The following is a 12,964-nucleotide window of genomic DNA, read 5'->3' on the forward strand; positions in this document are numbered from 1 at the left end:
ACTATTAACAAAGCACTTATATACTAATAAAGGGCTGGCTTATCTAAAGCCAGTTGAGTAGCACTTGAAATGTTTTTGCTCTATGAAACCTGATGTACTGATGTACTCCCAAAGCGAGAGCTGTGTCCGGGTCCTCGGCAGTAAGTCGGACCCATTTCCGGTGAGGGTTGGCCTCCGCCAGGGCTGCGCTTTGTCACCAATCCTGTTTGTAATATACATGGATCGGATTTCGAGGCGTAGTCGTGGGGGGGGGGGTCTGCAGTTCGGTGGACTAAGGATTGCACCACTGCTTTTTGCAGATGATGTGGTTCTGATGGCTTCATCGGTCTGCGACCTTCAGCACTCACTGGATCGGTTCGCAACCGAGTGTGAAGCGGCTGGGATGAGGATCAGCACCTCCAAATCTGAGGCCATGGTTCTCAGCAGGAAACCGATGGACTGTCCACTCCAAGTAGGGAATGAGTCCTTACCCCAAGTGAAGGAGTTCAAGTATCTCGGGGTCCTGTTCTCGAGTGAGGGAACAATGGAGCGTGAGATGGGCCGGAGAATCGGAGCAGCGGGAGCGGTATTGCAGTCGCTTTACCGCACCGTTGTGACGAAAAGGGAGCTGAGCCGGAAGGCAAAGCTCTCTGTCTACCGGGCCATTTTCGTTCCTACCCTCACCTATGGTCATGAAGGATGGGTCATGACCGAAAGAACGAGATCGCGGATACAAGCGGCCGAGATGGGTTTCCTCCGCCGGGTGGCTGGTGTCTCCCTTAGGGATAAGGTGAGAAGTTCGGTCATCAGGGAGGGACTCGGAGTTGAGCCGCTCCTCCTTCGCGTCGAAAGAAGCCAGTTGAGGTGGTTCGGGCACCTAGTTAGGATGCCACCTGGGCGCCTCCCTAGGGAGGTGTTCCAGGCACGTCCAGCTGGGAAGAGACCAAGGGGTAGACCTAGGACCAGGTGGAGGGATTATATCTCTTCGCTGGCCTGGGAGCGCCTTGGGATCCCCCAGTCAGAGCTGGTTGATGTCGCCAGGGAAAAGAAAGTTTGGGGCTCTCTGCTGGAACTGCTACCCCCGCGACCCGACCACGGATAAGCGGGAGAAGATGGATGGAAACCTGATGTACTTATATGATTCTGTTTTCTTCAAGTTTGTATTTTGTTGGTCGAACGCACTTATTGTAAGTCGCTTTGGATAAAAGCGTCAGCTAAATGCAATGTAATGTAATGTAATGTAATGGTTCACCGTATTGAATGCAGCAGACGGGTCCAACAGGATGATGACAGAGGAGAGGGAGGCTGCTTTAGCAGTGTGCAGTTCCTCAGTGACAGCAAGGAGGGCAGTTTCTGTGGAGTGACCTGCCTTGAAACCAGACTGGTGCGGATCCAGAAGGTTGTTCTGATGGAGATAATAGGAGAGTTATTTAAAGACAACGCGTTCAAGTGTTTTAGACAGGAACGGGAGGAGAGAGACAGGCCTGTAGTTTATAACATCAGACGGGTTGAGAGTGGGTTTCTTTAGGAGAGGGTTTACTCTTGCCTCCTTGAGACTGTTTGGAAAGTGACCAGAAGTTAGAGAAGTGTTGATGAAATGGGTGAGAAACGATAGAATATCAGGAGTTATAGTCTAAAGGAGGTTTGAGGGGATAGGGTCCAGAGGACAGGTGGTAGGACGAGCAGAAGTAATGAGGGTAAGAACCTCACTTGGAGAGAGAGGGGAGAAGGAGGTTAGTGTGTGGGTGAAGGGAGGGTCTGGTGACCCAGCGGTGAGTAAAGGTGAGTCAGAAAAAGAAGAGCAAATATAATCAACCTTTTTTTCAAAAAGTTAACAAAGATGGAAAATTGTTTTTTGGGATTGGAATAGGAAGATTGGATCTTGAAAGAAAGTGCTTTTTGCCTGAGAGATCGAAGCAGAGAAAGAGGAGAGGAGAGCCTGATAGGTTAGGAGGTCGTCATGGTGTTTGGATTTCCACCGTTTCCGCTCTGCTGCCCTAAGGACGGTTCTATTAGCACGCAGTCATAACAGTCAAAGCATGAGACTGAAGTTCCCACTGTGGGTCAAAATAATGCGCTGTGATGTGCAGTCGACACGTTGGATGCGATCCAAATGATCTAACGCAACCCCTCGTCCTCCATAATGTTAAGCTGTAGCCACCCATTTAGCTATCGCTGTTGTTGTCCAGGCGTCTCCCTGGCAACTTTCAAGCGCAAGCGAGCAGCAGGAGCGGGGCTGTCAGCATCAGCTGTGTGCTTGGCTTGCTGTTTAAAACACCTTTTTTTGTATCCATATCTCTCGCTAGAATCTCCCAACATCCAACTAACAACAACAACGTCAAGCCTTTGGGCTCTGAAACTACGGGCCGGGCCGAGGACAAATACACATGCGTTAATCGCACGTTAAAATAATTAATGGCGTTAAAAAAAAATTGATAGCCCTAAAAAAAACGTATCTTTTATTATCTAACTTAGCATTCTTTATTTGGTATTTGGCACTTGACACAGTGGTACATAACATGATTCCCAACCACAGATCGTGTAATTGGAATTTATCTTTCTTGGTTCATTCAGGTTTCATGCACATGTCGTATTTCTGGAGAAGTGACACCGTTTCGGGTAATTGATTCCCTCTACAGAAATGGCTCTCAGCCTCGATGGAAAGTATTACAGCACAAAACTTCCAGCAACAAAGTGATTGAATCGAGCTGCAGGCCCAGCTCCAGTTCAAACAGTCGATATAAGGACATGAAGGTAGAAGATACACACAGAGAGCGATGGTGGTTCTCTCCATTACACAGTGGTGTGCCCTGTGGTCATTATTTCCCTCCCTGGGGGTGCAGACTATTAAAGCCTGCAGGTTCCTTTTTTGTTATATACTTCACAGACCTGCAGCACCCACAATACTGCAACGGTTTATTGCTTCTCTGCACTGCAGTACACATCACATGCCCGGGGGAATAGACGGACTGGTATGTGGCGGCATAAATATCTTCCAGTGATTGTCTCTATCTCACTTCAAAGATGCTGTGCCACATGTGAGCCGTATGCAGCCTCCCCATAAAAGCTTCCAATACCCCATACTGCTGAAGATAAGTCTTGGCAGCGGAATTGGAAAGGCTGGCTGAAAGCGCTTCAGGCTGCTTCTCTCAGATAAATGCCCAGTGTATGGCTAGCATATCTGTTGCTAGGCTGATATGTCCATATTTAAGTTATGTTTGAAAGATAGTCAGTACAGTGAAATATTTTAGCATTTTCTCATAATATACTGAGCTACCCTTTTATGTTTTTTGGGGGGGATTTTCCCTTTCTTGTAGTTGTTTATATAGGTGTGTGTGTGTGTGTGTGTGCATGTAAATGGTCTGCAAAGGCTAAAATCCCAAAGTTCCCTCAATAGGGAGTTTCCCCCCTACCTGAAACATATCCATTGGACTCCTTCATTTACTACTGTAACATAGTGACATCACTATGTAACATTTGCGCTTCTAATAGCTTTAACACATTGATACGTGCTTTCCCGACACATCTCTAAGGGGTTGACCAATCACAACAGAGCCGTGAGCTAACCAATCAGAGCAGACTGGGCTCTGGTTTCAGACAGAGGGTGAAAAGAGATGCTGCAGTATGAATTGAATTGAATTTATTTATTTAAAACAAGGGACAGTGTACATTAATCAATTAAAAACATGTAAAAGTACTCGAATTAGCCAAAAGGCTAGTTTTCATCGATAGGCCCTTTGCCAGATGGTGATAGACATCCTAAAAGCAATAATACAAATACCACAACATTGTTATACCATTGTACATATTTACAATAGATGATATCACTCCAGATAAAAGCAAGTCATGATAATAAATAAATAAATAAATAAAACATTTACAATACACACTCATACACACACATTTGAGACAAATAAAGAGCTTTTTGAACATTAAAGCATGGAAACATGTCACGGTAGAGGCAGAACATACAAACATTTAGCTGAAAATTTGTAAAATAAGTCGCCTTTTAAAGCGATCAATTCAAGATACAAGAGAGGGAGATTTAACCAAACTAAAAATGTCTGAAACACAGATTGTGTACAGCTTCTCAGGTGTTGTATTAGCGTGACCTTGGGTGGCTGCTAATGCAAACTGACGGAAAAGCATCTGAATACATCATATTAACGGGAGCCCTAATCTCCATGATCCACAACATTCATATCTCTGTCCTTTCAGCCCTTGGAACGTGGTCCAGAAGTTTGCGAGCACATTCGACAGCAGCCAGATAAACAATATAATGGAATGAATCTAAACACATAATCGGCTATCCCCTAATGTTTGAAGTCGGGCTGAGTTATCGGCTCCCGTGTGTGTTTGTGTGTGTTCATTGCCATTAGATTACCTGCTACACAGTCCGACCTGAGATATCCTCAGTCCTGCAGCTGAGACAAGGCTATCCCTCATTACGCCCGCTCTGCCAACCTGGCTCCGGAGATAAGACGGAACAACACCGGCCCCTCTGTTTCTATCACTGTTTACCCACACAGAGCCACGTTGCCACAGAGAGTCATTTAACAACGGCTCTTAGTGATAATGTTCCCTTTTTTTGTTGACCTGATATCCTTCTCCGCGCCGTGTTCTTGCCAAGGTTTCACAGCTGTGTATCTTTTTTTATCGACTTCTTAAACTCATCCAGGGTTAATGGTACCTGTAATCTACATAAGTTATCCTTATACATTCTCAATGATTTCTCCTCTCCTTTTCAGATTGCAGATGGTTAGGGGTTTGTTTTTCATGCTGACGATGATATGGTGTTCTGATGCTGTTATATCTGGATTAAGATTTATTCAGCCAGACACCCTAGGGGAGTTGGGCTTTGCGGCAGTCGACCACACTTTGAGTCCAGGCAGATGTTAAAGATCTTTTTCCTACAACAGTAACCATAAAGTTTGAGCATATTACATCAGAAATAAAGCAACTATTTTCAAAAAAGTTCTGACTTTCATGATGTTTGAAACTCTTTTAGGGTCTCTGGTGATTTAGTTACCAACTTCTGGAACTTAATGTTGTCCCTAAACAATATTATAAAAGTGCCTGCACACTTCTGGTTCAAAGCAATATAGTCCTATTGAATATTCCGTCTGAAAGAAAGGCAAGGCATTTCCACAGATTGTGATATATTGTTTATATTAATGTGATAGCTGTTATAAAGGCAGCCCTAGGTCAGATCAAAGACTTTGAAATGGTGCAACATGAGCTGGCAGACGCATGCAGGAGGACTTGTTGCCAACATTTAGCTGAATGCAGCCAAACAGTTTAGGACTGCTGTAATATTTGGCTGCAGCTCCACTGTTCAGCTGTGGATGATTGACACTGGGGGAGGTTTGAAAAACATAGCCAGCAATCGTATGCTGATAGGAGTTTGGAATTCTTTGCTACACGCTTAAAAGCTGCAATCGATAAGGGATGCATGATAATATTGCAACCCAGTCTCACGGCATTTCGTGTTATAGTCACGAAATTAATTTAATCTATTGATTCGTGTTCACCAACACAATTTTCGCATTTTAAAAGCAATGTATTTCTATTGGTAGTATGTTTTGTGCCTGCACCACGTATTTTTGTCCGGTCGGGTCTTGGAATACCAGAAGCTGTGGGGTTCATAAAAACATTTTCTTACTCAATATCTTACCCTAAGCCTAACCCTATCCCTTTTATTTTAAACTGTATAATGTGGGAGTTTTTGTTGCCGTCCGCGAGGAAAAGAAATGGCTCAGAGCCTCAGAATACTGAAATCTGTATTTATTTAAATCTTTTTTTCCTTCTAATTTGTTATTATTTGGTGCAGGCACGAAACATACCAATAGAAATACATTGCTTCTAAAATCCTTCTGTGTGACACGAAAAAAATGGGGAAATCGTGTTGGTGAACACGAATCAATAGATTAATTTCGTGACTACAGTATTACACGAAATGCCGTGAGACTGTGTTGAATATTGACACATGTTTGGTATCCACTTATAAAGGCTCTTCAATGAAATACTGACATCAGTTTTGCATGTGTAACACCAATTGGATATATTGGTGCTTTGCGCGTGTGACCCAAACCATTGATTAAGCATTTATTAGACTTTAAGGTGGGTTCTATTTGTTTTGCTAAGGACTGAAGATGCTTATATTTAGTGTATTTAGGTGAAATGTGCAGCAAAGATTGAGCTTATTATTAAGTTGTGGCTTCTTTTTACAATGTTAAGGATTTCAGTAATATATTATTTAATTTGAGAAACATTCTCTAAACAATACTCATACTGTACACATAAAGAACAACACAGAAAGTTGGAACATTTCAGCAAATCCGATATCGCCAAAAATCCAACAATCTCTACTATCAACCTTAAATAATCAAGTCTGTTTATTTTATAAAAATGTTTTTAAAAAACACCACGCTCCCATGAGATGTGCAGCCATTTACATCAGAGGACCAGAAGGAATCAGAAAGCACAATATTATTAATAGCAAGTCACACGTTTTAGGAAATGAAATGGAACAATGAATGTACCGTGTTGAAGGTGCGTCTGTATGCCATAACTGATTTTTAAAAAAAAACTTAAATAATCAATTAACCTCAAATTCCTCTTTACAAACAGTTTTTTTCATGTCCTTGATTTCTAATATTTCTGTTTTCCTGCTCCACAGTTCTTGTCATTGGGCATAATCAGCCAGAACAAAGCCGCCAAACTGAAATCCAGCTACAGGCTACTCTGTGAAACTCTCAAGAGGTACGTTTTGTTGCTGATTTGTGTGTTATATTTCGGAGGTGCATTATGACTCCACCGAGTACACCATTGCACTTTATATGCTGCTGCAAATTAGCCATCTTTGTCCGCTCGCAGACTTTCCCATTGGTTGGGTTTTATTTATAAATCTCTGCTTGGGTTGGTTCCCTTCTACATTTGCACATTTATGTGTCAGAGAGAAAGTCTATATGGCCTGCGCTCCCAAGATTTTATTCAGATGCTGGTCCCTACAGTGAGAACAAAACTGGGTAAAACAGCTTTTAGATATGCGGCCCCCACAGCTTGGAACAATGAAACTGAATGAAACTCTCACATTTAATTACTATGGGGGAATTCAGGTCCATCGTAAAGGACAGAGAACACGACTCCATTGGTCGATGTGAGTGCTGCTCGTATATCCTGAAATCGTTTTAAATGTTGCCAGTTTTGAATGATTTTTAATAGTTTGTTTTACTTCGCATATTGACTGGCTAATGTGCCATTTTATTTGTGTTTTACAGCTGTATTTGTCTGTCTGTCATGTCTGTGTTTTATCTGTTGTAACTTCGTACATGCTGCCCTTCTTGGCCAGGTCGCTCTTGGAAAAGAGATTGTAATCTCAATGAGTCTTTTACCTGGTTAAATAAAGGATATATATTTTATATGACTACAAAGCTGCTGAAAATGCAGCAAAAAGACGGTTTAAATCTTCTGAGAGCCAGAATCTTTCCCTCTGAAGTGTCCTTGAAGAAGTCTTAAATCCCTATCAGTTGTTTTTTACTGTTGATAAAGAGTGGGAATAGCATCTGTGACAAGACGCTGGCTTCTGAAGGGACATTATGATTGGGGTCACCTTTCGCTCAAGGTATAGTCTAGCCAGAAATCCTTATTTGAGCAAAAAGTGGAACGCAAGGTTATCCAGGTCTGAGGCAGTATCGCTATGAATGCATGATATGGATTTTGTTCAGCAGATAACAGATAATTATCTGCCTCTCATGGTTGATCATATAACTGATAAATTCGCATTTATTCACAACCAAGGGTAAAAAGGCTAAGAGGCAGTGCTTGTTGAGTTAAGCAAGGAATGTGGCTTTGCATTAGCGTACAATAATGTATCATCTGTCATTTCCTTATTAAAAGAATATATAATAATGCCCCCTTGTATTATTATACCACGACTTTATGTAGTAGGGAAACACTCCAAAACACACTTCTTTCTTAAGCTTAATCAAATCCCGAATGAAACACTGATTCTCAGAGTCGCCACAAAGGCACATAAAGACGAAGTGAAATTAACATTTGAGACCCCAATTTCTTGCAACAAATCTCTGTGTGATTTCTTGGGGAAATAAGAAACCATGCATTTTGTAACAAAGCTATTCTGAGAAATTGGATTCAGACAAGTGTTAACAAGTGGTTGTGTTGTTTTATGATTTGCCATGAAACTAATGTCTTAATGGATTCATTTATAATGGTTGATTAGTTTTCCTCAAGTATCATGACCTACAGGGTCTTGTTCTCATGTAATAATAATAAGCATACATTTTATTTATAAAGGCGCCTTTCAAGGCTCTCAAGGTCGCCGTACACAAAACAAAAGTCCAAAAAAACACGACAGTATAATCAATCAATAAGAACAGAAAAGCAGAGGATGTGTGATGTGATCAGGGTGGATATGCCAGTGTGAAGAATTGTTCATGTATAAATAAAGACGTAACATTGATTCAATCTGTTTTACCAGTGTTTTGTTACGGTGGCCGACGGGCAACGTCCCAAAACACATTAGAAGAAACGTTCCACATGGTACTTGTTTACGACTTATATAATCTGTTTAATCTAATAGTTCCCAGGATTCCGAGCTCCACGTTTTGGGAGAGGCAAAGCGATGTCGTGCGGAGCTTCAGAGGCTGCAGGCCGGGCTGGAGAGAGCCGAGGAGCAGAGCACCTCTGAGCAGCCTGAAAGTGAGGTCAATGAACTGAGGCAACACCTCCTGCAGGCATGCAATGAACTGAAAGCTGCTGAGGACAGAGAGTACAAGACGCAGCACCGCCTCAGATGGTGAGCAGTGTGTGTGTATGCATACACGTACACACGCTACTGCAATCGCTCATGCTGCAAGTTTCATTTTCGGTACGACATTGAAACCAAATGTCAGGTAAAAACTTACATTTGACTTGACAAAAACACAGAAGTGAAACCAGTGTGGTGGAAAAGAGAAGCAGGAGAATGCTTGCATTGGCTTTACAGGGAGGTGAAGGTGAAAGAGTGTGTGTGTGTGTGTGTGTGTGTGTGTGTGTGTGTGTGTGTGTGTGTGTGTGTGTGTGTGTGTGTGTGTGTGTGTGTGTGTGTGTGTGTGTGTGTGTGTGTGTGTGTGTGTGTGTGTGTGTGTGTGTGTGTGTGTGTGTGTGTGTGTGTGTGTGTGTGTGTGTGTGTGTGTGTGTGTGTGTGTGTGTGTGTGTGTGTGTGTCCTTAATGTTGTTTCTCTTTTTACAGCATATTTAGGACAAACTCAAGTACACAAAGCTTGAGTCACATACCAGTATTTTTTTAGTTTTATGTGGATGAATGTGTTTACTTGCCTGAGCTCTCACACTGGTACGTTTTTTCCACACTCGTGCTGCTGGATCTGTCTCTGTTCCTTTCCTCTCATCCTTTCCTTCAACTCCCATGAGTCTCTCCTCTCATCATAACCTTTTTCTTTCCTCTTTTCTGCTGCAGGTTTATCTTTGCCTTCCCCTTACTCACTCAACAAGGCTATCAGTGCGACCAACGGGTCAAACACACCCACAGAAACGGAAAATAACAAATGGACCTGCGTATCTCTCTCTTTTCTGTACACAACCCCGACTTGTAAAAGGGCCAAAGGGAGGTTACTGGAACATTGCTAAGCAGCACGATAACATGCACGAGTGGTTCCCAAACAGTTGGGCTTCCGACACTCGAAGCCCTCGTTAAAAACTAATAGAGAAATTTTGACTTCTTGGATTCTCAAGTCAATTTCAACAGGCCTGTGAGAGTATCATCAAGTTTCTAAATGTATTAAATGTTAAAGAGCAGTTGGTATAAACATTTAAAGCTTTTTTTAAATGTTTACTTCTGTAACCTAGTTCATCACTATGTAACACTCACACTTCTATTGGCTAGCGCTCCAACACATTGTACGTGAAGGGGCGGGACATCTCTAAGCAGTTGACCAATCACAACAGAGCCGGCCTGCTGACCAATCAAAGCAGTTTGGGCTCTGGTTTCAGACAAAGGGTGAAAAGAGGTGCTGCAGCACAGGCAGTATGAGAAAAATAAAGAGCTTCTTGAACATTAAAACATGTAAACATGTCACAGTAGAGGTATCAAATAGAAAATGGATATATCCTCTTTAACTATCAGGTTATGTGTAGCAATGGAAGCATTTTGCATGGAAGTTGAAGAAGCAAGTGTGAGCACTAAAAACAGTTGAACCCTAATATTCTAAATGCTCCTTATTTACGCAACAGCATAATTTACATCTAAGCAGATCTCTTTTTCTTATCTGTGTGTCGCCTGGATTACTTCTGCAATATTAAAGCCCTCAAAGCCCAACAAACCCCTCACAGTATGGCAAAGATATGATCTGTATGATAACGGGATTTTTAGTGCAGAGCACACACACTGAAGCAGAGAGTTGAAGGCCCAGCGGTAATTGAAATATTAAATTAAACCATTTACACAGCGTCCTCGGAGGAGGCAATAATAGACAGGATTAGACGAGTGAGTGTGCATATTATTCGTTATAGCGTTTGGTGGTGAACTCTCTTGCCCTCTCAACATCTTTCCCCCTTTCCTTCTCTTCTTTTTCACTTTCTTCTCTTCTGTCCAAATGGCCAGCGATTCGCATATGACCAGCAGATGCTCGCCATGCAAATATGCCTTTTAAAAATCTTGGCGTCCTTTATCTTAAGCCAAACAGATACTCAGGAATCCAGCACTTTTCCAGTCACGTATTTTAGCATTCATGCAGTTTTCTGTGTACATGAGTTAATATCCAATAAATCAACTTGTCAGGAAGATTAATATTGCACACTTCGTGATACGTGTATAGCTGTACACGATGTGCTATTGTAAGGTTTTTCACAATGAATATTTCCATACAAATTTCCATATAACTGCCTAAAAAAAGTGTCTGCCGGCTGCATGGATGTATAGGGCTGGCTGCCGCAGGGATAAATGTAAATATTTTGACCATGCAGATGTATTCCTTGTCATTTATGATTATTTATAGGCAGATGCTATTTGCACCCGGGTGTCTGGAGCTAACAATGCTATTTACACCCGGGTGTCTGTAGCTAACAATGCTATTTACACCCGGGTGTCCGTAGCTAACAATGCTATTTACACCCGGGTGTCTGTAGCTAACAATGCTATTAGAATAGCATTTTTAGCTACAGACACCCGGGTGTAACAACCCAGTCTCACAACATTTCGTGTTATAGTCACAAAATGAATCTATTGATTTATGTTCACCACATCAACATGATTTCCAATTTTTTTTCGTGTCACACAGAACGATTTTAAAAGATATGTAAATAATAACAAATTAGAAGGAAAAACATAGTTTCAGTAATTTCAGTATTCTGACACAGAACGATTTTAGAAGCAATGTATTTCTATTGGTAGCATGTTTCGTGCCTGCCCCAAATAATAACAAATTTAGAAGGAAAAAAAGATTTTAAAAATACAGATTTCAGTATTCTGAGGCTCTGAGCCCCATTTATTTTCCTCGCGGACGGCAAAACAAGGGTGACATTATACAATTTAAAAACAATAATTGTGGCTTGATATTGAGTAAGAACATGTTTTTATGAACCACACAGCTTCCGGTCTTCCAAGAGCCGACCGGACAAAAAGACGTGGTGCAGGCACGAAACACACTACCAATAGAAATACATTGCTTTTAAAATCGTTCTGTGTGACACGAAAAAAAAAAATGGGAAAATCGTGTTGGTGAACACGAATCAATAGATTACATTTATTTTGTGACTATAACACGAAATGCCGTGAGACTAGGTTGGGTGTAAATAGCATCTGCCTTATTTATATTTATGCATGAGAAAAATTGTAAACAATTGTATTGTTCATTACGTACGTTGGCCGAGATGTGCAGACGCGCTACTAAAATATGTGTTTCAATCGAATAGCATATAGCTTGTCTAATTTACTTGTAGAAAGAGGTTTCATAGAACACTTTCGAACCTTCTGACTGCTATGAATCTTTTGTTTTGTCATTTCGTCTTCAATTAAGAAGAATTTAGCATGAAACTCCACACTAGTGTGTTTTTAAATATATAAATGTGGTCGTTTCTCTCATGCATTCCTCTTTCTGTTTAATCAGGAACTGAAACTTTTTTCCTTCAACTTAATAACTCATCTTCCTCTGCTCTTCACCTCCCCTCACCCCGTTGCAGTCTCTGGGAAGAGAAGCGGTATCTGCAGAAAGAGAATGAGTTTCAGCCCGAACCTGCAGTAAGTTCATCATTGCACCATCCAGGTGTGTTCTCAGAGACGTGGATTACTGCTGCAACACTGGTCTTACAGGGAGGATAAATATGAGTTTGACTTTAAGCCTCCATCCAGGCTTAATCCTTCAATATTACTAGTGGTACCTTTTGGAGCTAAAATATTCCATAGATTAATCTCCCATTCCGACAAGATGATGGCATTCAAGTTATAAAAGCTTTAATCCTTGTTCCGCTTGGAGATGTGATTTTTGTTTTTGTTTAAGAAGACCAATTGAAGTACTAATGGCTAGTACTCATCCAAAAAGCAACTGATATATTCAGAGGTGGAAAGTACATTTACTTGAGTATATTTTTGAGGTATACTTTACTTGAGTAGCCAATATTGTACTTTTGACATTGCCACCATTTCTTTTTAGAAATTAAGTTACTAGTTACTTTATTACGGTGGCAAACAGGTGCAAACGCGCTACATCTTCACCAACTTCACGAAACATGCGCAGGGTTTACTAAAAGCGCAACATTAACCAAAGCGCTGCAAACACATAACACTTATACAAAACGCTGCAACATGCTAGTTTGTCGGCCACCGTACTTTATAGTTTCAGATTATTAGCTGTTAGGGAAGTATCACTCGACACCGGGTTGAGAATCAATAATCAGGTACTAATGTATTCTTGCAATAAGGAGCAGAGTTAAATCACACACAAAGGATATGGTTTAACTCACACACATG

At 41.4% G+C, this 12,964-nt stretch overlaps 1 protein-coding gene across 2 annotated transcripts in view; it reads left to right on the top strand.

Moving 5' to 3' along the window:
- Nucleotides 1–12,964, top strand: part of ccdc146 (coiled-coil domain containing 146) — a 98,266-nt gene that overhangs the window by 35,686 nt on the left and 49,616 nt on the right. For both annotated transcript variants that reach the window (XM_034112361.2, XM_034112363.1), the window contains exons 3-5: nt 6,659–6,741; nt 8,582–8,797; nt 12,178–12,235. In XM_034112361.2, coding sequence (XP_033968252.1) covers nt 6,659–6,741; nt 8,582–8,797; nt 12,178–12,235 — 357 coding nt within the window. The remainder of the gene's footprint in view (nt 1–6,658; nt 6,742–8,581; nt 8,798–12,177; nt 12,236–12,964) is intronic.

Source organism: Pseudochaenichthys georgianus, chromosome 23 (assembly GCF_902827115.2).
Source record: "Pseudochaenichthys georgianus chromosome 23, fPseGeo1.2, whole genome shotgun sequence".
Lineage (NCBI taxonomy): Eukaryota > Metazoa > Chordata > Actinopteri > Perciformes > Channichthyidae > Pseudochaenichthys > Pseudochaenichthys georgianus.